This window comes from Chelmon rostratus, chromosome 9, assembly GCF_017976325.1.
Source record: "Chelmon rostratus isolate fCheRos1 chromosome 9, fCheRos1.pri, whole genome shotgun sequence".
NCBI lineage: Eukaryota > Metazoa > Chordata > Actinopteri > Chaetodontiformes > Chaetodontidae > Chelmon > Chelmon rostratus.
This window is the reverse complement of record NC_055666.1, coordinates 16,545,134-16,558,270: the sequence shown is the minus strand read 5'-3', so window position 1 is coordinate 16,558,270 and position 13,137 is coordinate 16,545,134. Positions and strand designations below refer to the sequence as shown.

At 41.6% G+C, this 13,137-nt stretch overlaps 1 protein-coding gene across 1 annotated transcript; it reads right to left on the bottom strand.

Moving 5' to 3' along the window:
* Positions 1 to 4,875: 4,875 nt before the first annotated feature.
* Positions 4,876 to 9,146, bottom strand: zdhhc24 (zinc finger DHHC-type containing 24). Its single transcript, XM_041944361.1, has 3 exons — positions 8,559 to 9,146; positions 7,895 to 8,172; positions 4,876 to 6,711 (listed from the first exon to the last, which is right to left on the bottom strand). The coding sequence occupies exons 1-3, from the start codon at positions 8,861 to 8,863 to the stop codon at positions 6,419 to 6,421; spliced, it is 876 nt and encodes a 291-aa protein (XP_041800295.1). The 5' UTR covers positions 8,864 to 9,146; the 3' UTR covers positions 4,876 to 6,418.
* Between the last annotated feature and the right edge of the window lie 3,991 nt (positions 9,147 to 13,137).

The window sequence follows — 13,137 nt, the reverse complement described above, 5'->3', positions numbered from 1 at the left end:
GCGTGTACTGCTCCACAAGGCGCTGATGGAAAAAAAGTCTGAATCTCCCGCAAAGCTTCCTGAAGCCACGAGGGCCAAAATGGTGAGAATGAAGACGAACAGCATAAATAGTCCTGCTCTGTGAACCGCTGTCTGTGAGGTACCTGCACACCTGAGACAACAGAGAAACCAGAGGTGCGATAATGAGTGAGATGTTAAGACAAAGAAATTATCATCATCATTCCCACACAGAAATATTTTGTTATAGCTTGACCTTCCACACATGCCATATCAAAGTCTATCAAAGCTGTTTTATGATCTGAAACTGATCTACCTTTTAGTCTGAAGGTCTACTGTGAGCCTTTGAAGTTTCAGCTGCTCCTCAGCCTCAGTTTCCTCCTGCAGACACAGTAACAGACATCACAGTTTCAATCTGAGCCTTGTAGTGGCACACTCTAGTGGTCGCTTGGGGAAGCACAGGATGTAGAATCATTTTAGAGGCTGCAATTTGTGGTGCTGTTACACTGTATTGCATTACTCAAGGGGGCGTTTCTGCTATTTAGCCTACCCTCATTGATAGAAAAAGGGTGGACAAAATGATAGAAACACCTGTTAGGATCAGAAGTCTAAAACACAGGAGGGGGAGCTCATACATGTCTAAGATCTGTGGAGCCTGACATGTCGGTTGTCATTTCGGTTGAGGAGGCCAGCAACTTAATTTCCTCCGCAAAGGACAGAGGGGGACTGAGCAACCCTTCCTTTTCTCCCATTGTCTCATTGAGAATAGCGCTGGAAGCCAAACGCAGACACACACAGTGCAGCATGAGTGCAAACAAATGACTCAGTGTACGTCACAATATTAATTTTAAACGATTTTGTGTGAAAGGGTTACAATGAGGCCTCATCCTGTCTGTCCTCCAACTGTTTCCTCAGCTCCTGATTTGTCTGCCTGAGATCCTGAAGCAGAGACACATGATCAGACATTTTTAACAGATCACAACATGACGACTTTATTAGTGGTCAATAGCTGAGTGAATACTGTGCAAGTGAACCGGAACAAAAGTGAGAGAATTTACCCTCTTATCTTAGTTGACGTAATTTATAAGATGAATAAGGACTCAACTCACATGCTGTATACAATAGTGTCAAATTAACACTGAAGTAAAAGAAAGCATGCTTTAAGTCATGTGTAGATTTAATGTTTTGGGATTTTCTTTCCTAACAGAATAGAACAGATGACCTTCACCTTTATGATGTAGGAACAATCTTCTACTGTTTCCTCCAAGTTCTTTAACTGCAAGTTTTTCTATCACAAACATACATGAACAAATTTGATATTCAAATAATGAAGGACAAAGGACTGGCAAGATATTCACTATGAACTCGAAAGAGAAAAATTTCTGAGAAAATCTTTTTGGTAAGACACTGCCCTGCACTGATGTCTCTGTTCCTACCTGATGAATAACCTCATCCCTATACTGCAGCGCTAACTGAGCCTCTTCAATTTCACACTGCAGAAAAATAACACTAATCAGGAGCTGTTTGATGTAAAGACTGGTAGGGTAAATGGAGAAAAAAAATCTCCAAGTTAAGTCCATGGTGTTACCTCGAGGGTCTGAAGTGCAACTCTGAACTTGCTCAAGCCGACCTTGTCTCGGTCTCTCTCTTGCTGGAGGCTCTTGAGCTGAAAAAGTCAAAATGACACTGAAATGTGCAAAGTGTTTTTAAATTTTTGGACCACTCCTAACTGTAGTATATAATGACAGATTAAACCTTTTATGTGAACATCATACCTCTGCAATTAGTTTCTTATTTTGTTCCTTCATCATGGTGGATTCCTCCTCCTGCACATCAACACACAACACAACATGAAGAGTTACCTGAAGCTATATAATATGACAACCATCTGCCTAACAGACTGGTTGTTTAACTGTTTGTCTATCGATGTTACTGTTATGTCTATACTAATTTATATCTTGTGCCATTACTGGGGTGGCAGAGGTGAACTAAATGCAGTTTCACTAGCAGTGAATGCACTAATGTTCAGAATCTGAGTGTAAATTGCATGTGAAGACTTCTGAGATTTGCCTGTGATCTTGGTAATTCATCAGTGCAATGTAAGACTAGACATCACCAAAGATTTTTCTGATGTGAATGATTTTGCTCAACGGTAGACTTAAAGCCAGCCTTACTAAGCTGACATTATGGTTCACTGTTATAGCTGGGAAAATCAACAATGAACAGCACATCATATCCACATGGACACATTTTTAAGTCTAAATAATTTTTTTTTGAAAACATGAGTAACACATTGTAATTCAATAACATTTCTGGTCACCCACCAATTTCTCAATCTTGTTTTTAGTGCATCTCTTTACATCAAGGTCATCAGCCACAAGGGACATGCAAGGCTCTCCTTCAGCCTGCTGTGCTTCACTGATGATCTTCTCCAATCTGCAGGACACACAAACACACCAACAAGCTTAGCAAAAACACCAAAGAACTATAGCTGCATGAGGCGATGATCGGGGTCCAAGCAGATTACGATCATTTGAATGCTTGTTTCTGCTGGGGAGACGTGGCTTTTACACACCTCCTAACAAGTTGAGACAATGACATTACATAGGCAAAACAGGGGTATTTTTGTCTGTTAAAAATGAAAACTCCTACAATAGTCAAAATGTTGGTGACAAATTTCTGAAAACAGAAAAAAAAATCACACATCACGAGATAGGGGCAGATTTAAATTGTGAATAAAATCTGAAGGTTTGAGGTAACGAACGGTTAAAAACAGAGAAACAGATGGAGAGGGGTCTTATGAGAAGGACTGTGTTTTGCAGCCTCAGCTAGCAGATTGTGTACATCTGCAGTTTTTTTATCTTCAACTCTTCTGTGAGCTGCCCTTAGCAGGGTTCTAACTCACAATCTTTAATATAGAAGAGGGACAGATGTAGCAAGATCTTAAACCACTTCAAACGCATTAGTTTAGTTTCTGAGACTTACGGTTCAAAGTTTATAGGCCTAAACATAAAGTTAATTGTTATAGCACCCCATCAGACTTATCAGTGAGTGAGACTGCCAACCTATCTGCTGAGTTTGGGAACTGTAGTATACATAATGAGAACAAATTATGGTACCTTCTGGTTCTCTATGAGGAATGAGTGCAGAAAAAAATGAGAATTGTAGATGATTAATTAGATAAAAGATGATTGCAGTGTTAAGATTGATTGAAAGACGGCTCATGACCCTTTTGCTTATGAATAGAGACAATCATGTGTGACTTGTTACACTTTCACTTGTTTTCTGAAGGCAGTGTTCTCAGAGCGCAGCACTGCCATTTCATCATCTGCAACATCCAGCCAGTGCCTCATCTCAGCATTCAGGTCCCTCAGCTGGCTCTGACTGTAATCCAGCTCAGCGATTTTCTCAAGCATCTCCTTCGGTGTCCTGCATGCACACCAGAGAAAAAGATGCATAAATTGCAATGGAACTCATCTAAATAATTTATTTGTGTGTGGGTTTGTACAGTGAACATGGCTCACATATTTTCCTCTGAGGCTGCCATCCTGCTGGTTTACTCCTCCCTGGTGCTTCTAGACAACAAAAAGTCCACTAAAATTACCATTAGAATGCATGTGCAGCTTTCTAACTAGACATATTTATCATTTTTCTTTATTCCCTAATTTATTCACAGAAAATTACATATTATGACAGTGCCTGCTCAATAGTGTTCACGGTGTGTATCTCTCAATGTACATACTAAGTCATTAAGTTAGACTAGGCTTAAGTTACTGATCCAGGTAACTTGTCTAAGTGGTATAACATGCATGCATTCTTCAAACACAATGCTATAAAACAGATACACCTGTAATGAGATGTGCAAAATATAAAAAAAAATGGCAAAACCTTTGAAAGTTGACTTCACTTGACACTCAAAACGAATGAGAGATGTCGCAATGACTGTATCCCAGTTAACTGATACTAAAACCTCCCACAGAGTGACTTTAGAGGCAACTTTAACCGCCCTCTTGTGCTATATCTGCATGTTTGAAAGCCAGCCAACGCGGTAATGCTACATGAGCTAGCTGATTAGCATAACTGAATTACATTTTTAAAAAAGGCTGTTTGAAAACTAGCTCAACTTTTGAGCTGCTTTCCAAAGCCAATGTTAAATGAACTTATGTTAGATCTGCGGTAACCTCAACATTTGTTAGCAAGCTAAGATATACATTTTTTTAAAGTGTATGGGGAGTGATTTTATTACTACCTGTTTACGACCTTCCTTCCCGTTTTCACTTACTTTCGTTAGCTAGCTAAATGCTATTATTAGCTAACGTTAACGTCTCTGTTAGCTAGCTAACGTATGCGAGCCAAACATTACGCTTGTATGTCAAATTCGAAGTTAACAAAAATATACCACATGGCTGTTTTACACCTATATTGCCCTAAAAAATGGGCAACAAAACTGCCCTACCTGCAAGTAAATCCAAACCAATGATATTAAGGCAAATTGTAGTTCTGGCTGCCATTACCCTGACAGACTCATTTCACCATGAGCATCTCAGCAACGGTGACAGTTTAGAAATTAATGGCGAACAGGAGAAGACAAACCTGCGGTCACTATGTTGTGATGATGCCATCTGACAGGGACACTGATGCCTCTAGGGACCTCCTCAGGTGAGGTCCAGATCTCCTCTAGCTGCATTAATTATGGTCACACTTACAGGACTTTAAAACAGCCAGTTTGAGAGCATCCTCGCTCTCTATCAAACTCCAAAGTCATTTTAAGTTCTAAGACTCAGATGATTAATTAAGATAAGTGGTCTGTGCACTTTTTGAATAATTTCTCTGTACAACGCACACCAAAAGAATTTTAAGACTACAAAATAATACAATTAAATTAACACAATTTATTTGAAGCACTTTCAAACAGCAAAACCAAACATCACATTTTGTGACCCACATGAAGTAGCACAAAAAAGAAAGAATTAGGCTGATCAAACAAGTAACAATACACAAACAATATTTTTTGGCTGTAGGACAAGTAAAAGCACCTGTCAATGCAAAGGCTTGTCATTTTTCACTACATTTTAAGGCCAGGAGAATCAAAATTACGAAAGTCCAAAAGAGGGAAAAAAGGATTGTTGTGAGTTATCAAATGCTGTAAGACATGTTAGCTGTGTCCCAAATCCATACTACATATCAAAATATGTGTTAACAACAAAAAAGTGAGAAAATGAAGTATACTCAAAGCAGTCCGATGAAACAAGTCCAGGAACCTCAGAAAACAAAAACAAAAAAACTTTAATTTAAACTTTTTTTAAACTTTGTAAAGGTCACAGTTTGATTGACGTCTCTGACAGCGCAAGTATTGTATCAAAAGTATTGTAAAAAACAGTTGTGTATGTTGATTTCCTGTATACTAACTGCAAAAATATAATGCTATAAAGATTTGTATATACTGTGTACAAGTGGCATGTAGTAGAGAATTGGGACACAGCAGTTGCTTGTGTCAGTACACGTCGTGGTGCTACACTGTACGTTAGTTTGGTTTGTAGAGGTCCCTTACTGACTGAAACATGAACATAATGCGAAATATGGGGAGAGACTGTTCACATGGGATGTCCATACAGTAGATAGACTTTACATTAGTCTGTAAACGGCAACACTAGATTTCACACCCATCACAATTTCTATTGATTGTTTTCTTCTACATTTGTTGTCCTTGTTACATCATTGTGAAGCACGCCTCCATGCTCTCATTATCCCACAACAATGTCCAGTAAAAAGCTCAGTGTAATAAACTCAGCTAGAGCTCAGGATGTGGTGGATGTGGACATAGACAAGTGGAAAACACAAGCACATCATCGTCCTGGTAGCTAGATAGGAGGCGAATGATGGTGTGCTAAATAATCCTACAGTTTATTCAGGAACAGTGCAGGCCAAATTTGTATGACCTTCAGATTTAGGCAAAATAAACAGTATGAGAAAGGCCCATTTAAGTAGTCATTATCGCTACTCCTAAGAGGATAAAATTATACATTTTCCATTATCAATAAAATACATTCTCGTTAAAGTGTTGTTTACGTACATTTTCAGTGCTCAGTATTCCAAAGGAACACTGATAGTTTTGTGTTACTATTTTGAGGCCAGCCTCAATGGGTGTACAGGTTACCTTTAGGCCAAGGTCAATGTACTTTCTAAAATAGACCCAAAACCTCTTTGTCTAAGAACAGGTAATGGCATTTACTAGAGAAGATACTGGTAGACATTTATACCCAGTAATATCTTAAGCAACCATACACTATTCTGGCTTCTTCCCATCCCAAGCTACCTCTTCTTGAACTGAGGTGATCTTCCCTGCTGCTGCTCCTGATAACATTAACCATCACCATGAAAATAAAGACACACGGCCTGTTAATATTCAGGCTTTCAGCTGTTACCGGGTGGGTTCCAGCGATCCCGTGACCTGGAAGTTTATTCCATCTCCAGGTAGAGGTGATGGGATGAGTGGGCAGAGCCAGCAGAGGTACCAGCGAAGGCCCAGAGCATGACGCAAGTTGCCCAGGAGTCCAAGGCTGTAGGGCCGGCGGGTCGAATACCACTCCCTGGTGGTCTGTCCCCGAAACATCAGGAAGAGATGGAAGAAGAAGAAGGCGGACACCAGCAGGAAGCCCACCACACATGTGTCAGCAATGAAGGCGAAGGCGAAGGCACGTGCTGAGACCTGACCTGGGGAGAGAAGGAACAGCAGCACCAAGGTCAGGTTAAATTTGTACGTGACATAGATTTGGTTATATTTCTGGAATCCATCTCATTGCAAACGAATGTTGGTAGCAATTAAAAACAAGCAAAGAAAATGTCCCTGGTAATTCAGAGTTTGCATTCACTGTTTTCCCCAGTTTGGTCCTCAATGTGTAATTTGTGATTTGTGATATTGGACTATATAAATAAAATTGTTCATGTCATGGAGTGTTTAAATAGTTTCAGTTTCAGAACAATTGAAATTATTTAAAATTTGAATCTGTTGCAAAAATTACAAACAAAAGAGGGTAAATTTAATTTAATGCAAAAGTGCAGTTAAAACCACCAAGGATGGTTTTTCTCCTGAGAGAAGATCAAGAGGAGCTGAAAACAAACTTTAATTACTTAAATAGCTCATCACCAGAAACTTAACTGACAACTATTTTAATAATCAATTAATTGTATGTGTCCTTTTTTAAACAAAAGATGTCAGACATTTGCCTCCTCCAGCTTTTCCACTGTGAACATCTTACAGCTTTTCTCTGTTTTGTATCATTATAAATAGAATATTTCCATGTTTTTGACTGTTGTTAGACAAAACAAGACATTTGAAGAAGTCATCCATCTCTGTGGAAACTGTGCATTTTTAATGTTCTGACATTACAGTATAAGCTAAATATGCTCATTCCAGTGTTAGCGACACAGAGACGGGTCTTGGAAAAAGTTAATTCCCCCTGATTTGTCTTCCTGAAAAACTGCCTTTTATTGTCGGGATGTTCAGAAGATATGTGGCTTGTGAGAAATGGGTCCAATATTTAATTAGGTGACTATGGGACAAAAGAATCAGTCATAATCTGTGCCCATGTTCACTTCTTCCATTGGAGTGAATAGACTCAGGACCTGTTGCTTGTCTCCTAAAGGGATGGGACAGTGGTGGCACCCACATGACAAAGATACAGGAAATGATTCTTAAGTGTGCTCTCTCGTTTCTAAACTGTCTCTGGTTTAAAGTAAAAACAAAAACAAAAAATGCCTTCCACATCACTTTACTTTAAAAGTTCATACAGAAAAGTTTACAAATTACAATATATCAATCCATGTGTATAGGGTACAACTGAGTACCACAGCTACATGAAACTGGACAACCAATATGGGAAAAAACAGGTCCTACCTGAAACCAGCATGATCCAGGGTATGAGCAGCAGCAGGACGCTGTGCACAGTTACACCCTCCTTCAGTATGACAATGAAGACCTCTGCGTTCATCAGAGTGGCATACAGGAGCCCAGACCACATGAACAACAAGCAGCTCAGGAAGTAACGGTAGTTACGGAAGCCCACACACTGGCCAAAAAAGACGCAGTGGTGATCCCGCCGCAGCACACACACTTTGCAGTCGTAGCAGTGGGAGCAGCGAGGAGGAGTGTGTGTCTCGCATGTATAACAGTACCTATGTGGAATATAGAAAAGGGAAAATACTATCATTACGGTCAGACATGCTCCTAAACAACATTTCACAGATGAACTTGGCTCATAATAAGCATTTCATTAATCCCACTGACAAACACAGACTGTGAACATCAGTTGGGGCTAATAATTCACATGAAGCTCATGCTAGGAAAAAATGTTAAATATTATGAGTACATCTGTGAAAAAAAACACCCTTTCTGTAGTTCCTCTAATCATTCAAAGTTATTAGAATCCCATTTTACGGGAACAGGTAATCTATAATTCAGATCACCTGTTTTCGGTGTCAGGAGAGGCTAGATTTCCTTCTAACATTTCCTGCTTTTTTCCCCCCATCATTTCCATACTCTGTGCATACACTTTCCATACCTCCATCCCTGTCCCATGCCCTCTCCTCCCAGGAACACCCCCTTGATGCTGGGGCTGGTTCTGAGGAAGAGCAGGGCGTTCCAGCAGATGTTTCCCAGCATGAAGTACTGCGCCAGCAGGTGGACCGCTTTCCACCAGGTGGACCACACCGTCTTTTTCTGTTCCGCCTCCAGCGGAGCCTCGACCAACACCAGGTAGCTCACCTCCCCGGTGATGGAGAAGACCAGGAAGGTGTTGAGGACCACGGGGAGGTGCTGACAAAGCCTCTCGACCCTGCAAAACACTTTACTGGCAAAACTCGTCATGTTTCCTGTCCGTCCACCTCTCCGTGATGTTTGGATCACGGCTCAGCTCAAAGGGCGCTGGGACTGGTCTGACAGACACACTGCGGTATCCGTTGGTTAGCTGAGTTAGCCAAATAACAGCTCCGTTAGCTTTCTCTCCTACCTTAAATTAACCACACGACATCAGAAACACCTGATATGTCTTGCGTACAAATTCATGTAATGCAAGAGCTGAAATGTGCCGCTTGAACTCTCCCTAAACTCCTTTCCCTACCACGGTCTGTGTAACTGGGCGCAATCGAGTTTCTGCTATCAAGTGCTACACGAAAATACATCCGCAGTGCAACAACATACTAAGGTTCCGCTTACACTTCGTAGAATAAGGAAACGCCTTGACAGCCCCCCGAAAGCATCTCATTTAAATTTCTTAAATAATACAAGGTTCCTGGCACGTTCCTGGCCCCTGTCTACTTCCACCTCCTCATGAATCACTTTCTTTTAATATGTGAGTCTGTCTAAACTGTTATCATTTGTGATGACGGACAATGCAAGTTTCTATATGCCTGACAAGCACTTGAATTTTCTATCTCCCAAATTGCTGACTGCGATAGTATTAAAGGAATGAGAGTTTTTGAGACGTTTAGTGCTCCTAATTCCATCCTTAGTTTTATCTATTTTTTAGAGTTCCTATCAGGTTGGTTTTATTCTCCATCTTATTTAACATTAAGTGTCTATCCCTCATTTTACATTCATTCTATGTCTTTTTAATGTGAAGCACTTGGTAGATGTGATTTATTTGTTGTAAAGCACTTTGAACTGCAATTCTTGTATGAGAGGTGCTATATAACTAAAGTTTAATATTATTATTATTACTCTGATTCACCAGTATAAGTTTTTGAAAAGTAGCCTGGTAAAATTGATACCTGTTGTGAAAATTAGGTATTTTTCATTATTAAAATAATATTTTACTAGCCTACAGACTTTAACAGAGGGCTCAGTACATTTAAGGTGCCTTACCTTTCCGAGTTTTATTATATTAAGTTGAAGATTCTCAGATGGAAGTGCAGTGATGTTTGCTGCACTCCTCCAAGTAGCAGAAATTAGTTTGGATCACATATTGACATAGCATTAAATCAGCTCTCACTACTGTTTAACCACACTACCGCGCCCCTGTGTGGATTGGCAGCAGGTCCCTCCCCCCGCAAAGCACAGACCTTAATCCTTGATAATCTCTGCATCCACTGAAATCCTGCAGTCATGGCCGCACCAAAGGAGAATTTACTGTCTCTTGGGCATCTGACCGGCAGAGAAAGAAACACTTTCACAAAACAAAGACAGCACGGTCTAAAACAGAGGTAAGATCAACAAATGCAGCCATGGAGCCAGGGAGTGGTAATTATGGGTTTGAACCTTTTTTTTTTTTTTTTTTACATCAACATGTAGTCAGTAAATACAATATCCATTCCTAACAAAAATAACCACAATGGCAATGGAATTATAGAGGGATTTGTACAGTGTGGCACTTAAGAGGGAGCCCACAGTGTAGTCTTGGTTAAATTGAATTGAATTTTTATAAATGCAATATTGCTGAAGTACTGCACTGAACCTCTTCAGGAGGTGAAGAGGATATTTATATATACACACACAATATTACTGTCAGTGAATGTGTGTGTGTGTGTGTGTGTGTGTATCATTGTTTATTATGATCCTGTATTATGATACATTGCTTCTTCTTACAGTGTCAACAGGCCAATTCTGTTGCAAGATGACTTTTCAACTCCTCAGAGTCATCAACATATGTAAGAGCACAAAGACAAAGGCAGGCAGCAAGATGCTTGCACTGTACAACATTATGTGTGTTGGTGTGAATGTTTTTCATCTGTGACTGCGTGTTTGTGTGTGTGTGTCACCTACGCAGGGCGATGCATCTGCAGCAGCGCTGGCAGGAGCTGAAGGAGAGAGAGCTTACAGCCCAACAGCACAACAGGCAGCTGTTGCAGCAGTTTGAGGAAGCCCAGGACTCACTGAGAGAGATGTTAACCCTCACTGCTGCCATGAAAACTATTAGGGTGCACGTGCGCGCGCACACACACACACACACACACACACACACACACACACACACACACACACACACACACACACACACACACACACACACAAGTAGAATTTTGAAGTAGTTCAGGGAAGGAAGCCTGGTCACTAAATTCACACTTCATACCTGTGCTTAACTCCACCCTCTGTGAAGCTCTGGTGCTGAACCTTCTTCTTGACCTCTAACCCCACTTCAGATGGAGTATGAACGGTACCTGGAGGAGAGCGCCCCCCGCTGGCAGAAGCAACTCAAGGAGAAAACACAGTCTGCTCACAGGAAGGTAAAGGCAATTCACAATTTTGCATCACTAATCATGATACGTGTTCAAACACATTTCTGTTGACCTTTTGCTGCACGCCACACAGCTCAATCTTTGTGCTAAAAGACTGTTTGTTTTACAGAGGATGGAGGAGTATTTGAAGTCATGTCTAAAGAACACAGATGATCAAATGACAAAATCCACTGCAGATCAGACTTTTCTTTCAAAAGGTTTGTCCTGGTCCTTACTGTCTTTATTATGGTCTCAATTATTCCTAAGTTTAATGCTGTGTTCCTATCTAATATACATCTTTGTTGGCAGGCCCTACCACTAAACCACCTCAAAAGCACTACAGCCAAATCAGCCAGGATGGCTCCTCTCATCTCCCCTACATGCAGTCTTCCTGGCAGACCCAGATGCCTAGGTTTCCCATCAGAGTGCCCTATCAACTTCATGGCTCCCCTCATGTCCCTCCATCTGTCCCCCCACCACCCATCTTTCCACAACCATTCCAGCTCGCCTCCACGCCTCATCATCATCACCCCTGGCCCACGCAGAATCCACCAGGCCAGGCCTCCCCACAGCCTGACTACTCCTGGTCCTGGACGACTGGAATCCCTCCAGGCTGTGAGGCTCTGTGGGGGCAGCTCTACACGGAGGAGCCGCCTCCTGAGAGGGGAGTGTCGCAGGTTGCAGGGGGGCAGGCCGAGAGGAGCAGCGCACCGAGCCCAAAGAGAGAGAGAGGTGGTGGGACCAGGAGCAGCTGTTTATCCCAGGAACTGGACATCAAACCAGGTGGGAAAAGAAAATACGATGAGTTGAACTTCAGTGTTGGCTCAGTTTGCTTTTGCATTCATCTTCCTGAGCACGTATTTCCCTCCACCTCTGTATGTGTACATACTGTGCTTAGTTCGCCTGTCCAGCGGCCCTGCAGAGAGCAGTGAGAGCAGCAAGGAGTTCAGTCAGACGAGCAGCGAGAAGAGGAAGAAGAAAGAGAAGAGAGGAAGATCACAACGTCCCTCCTCAGACAGAGAAAGATGCAGCTCTCAGGAGTAAGTCATGTTCTCGACAGATGACTGCTTGTTACAACCCATGTACCTTCCCAGTGTCCTGCACCAACCTGCTCGGTACTCCATTACACACAGAAAAAAGGGCCCAGTGTGCCCATTATCAATGTTTATGTGCATACATCCAGTTTTTGTCACAGGTTAAATGTCAAAGTTGTAAACAGTTAAACTTAATTTCTTCTATCAGGATTCCCACTGTGTCTTGTGTGGATCTCTGCAGCCCAGACCACACACACAATATAGATACAACCTAAAAATTAGGGGGCAACCTACTGTAACTTTTTCTTTGCATTTTGAAACAAAGTAAACCTTTGCTAATTTATAATGAATTCCGAAACATTCACCCAAGAAGAGGCAGTGCTCTCTGCAAAGAAATGTGCAGTTGTAATGTTGACAACCCCCATGTTGGAAACCACTGATCTATGTTCTGCCTGCTATATAAATCCACTAATATATCTTAATCTGTACATCGATATTCATGCATCCCCCTTTCAGGTCATGCAGGACTTCCAGTGCCATCATCACTGCTGCAGTCACAGTGGCCCAAAGCTCAGAGAGTGAGGCCTCATCAGAGAAAAGCAGAACCAGCACTGGTAGGAGAAGGAGAAGTGCTGGACTTGCTGTTGGGCCACCGAGGTCTGAAAATGTGGTGAAGGAAAAGAGCAGGAGCAATGGAGATGACTCAGGGAGTGACAAAGGAGAGAGTCAGTCGACTGCTGAGGAATCCAGGAGCGAAGAGGCGAGGGACCGAAGTCCTGACAACAAATCAGAGAGCTGTAGAGAGGAGTTGGGATCCCAGAGGGAGGAGGAATCAGGGAGCGTTAGCATAAAGAATGGAGGTGGAGATGAAATAGAGAAGGAGGAGAGTAGCTCT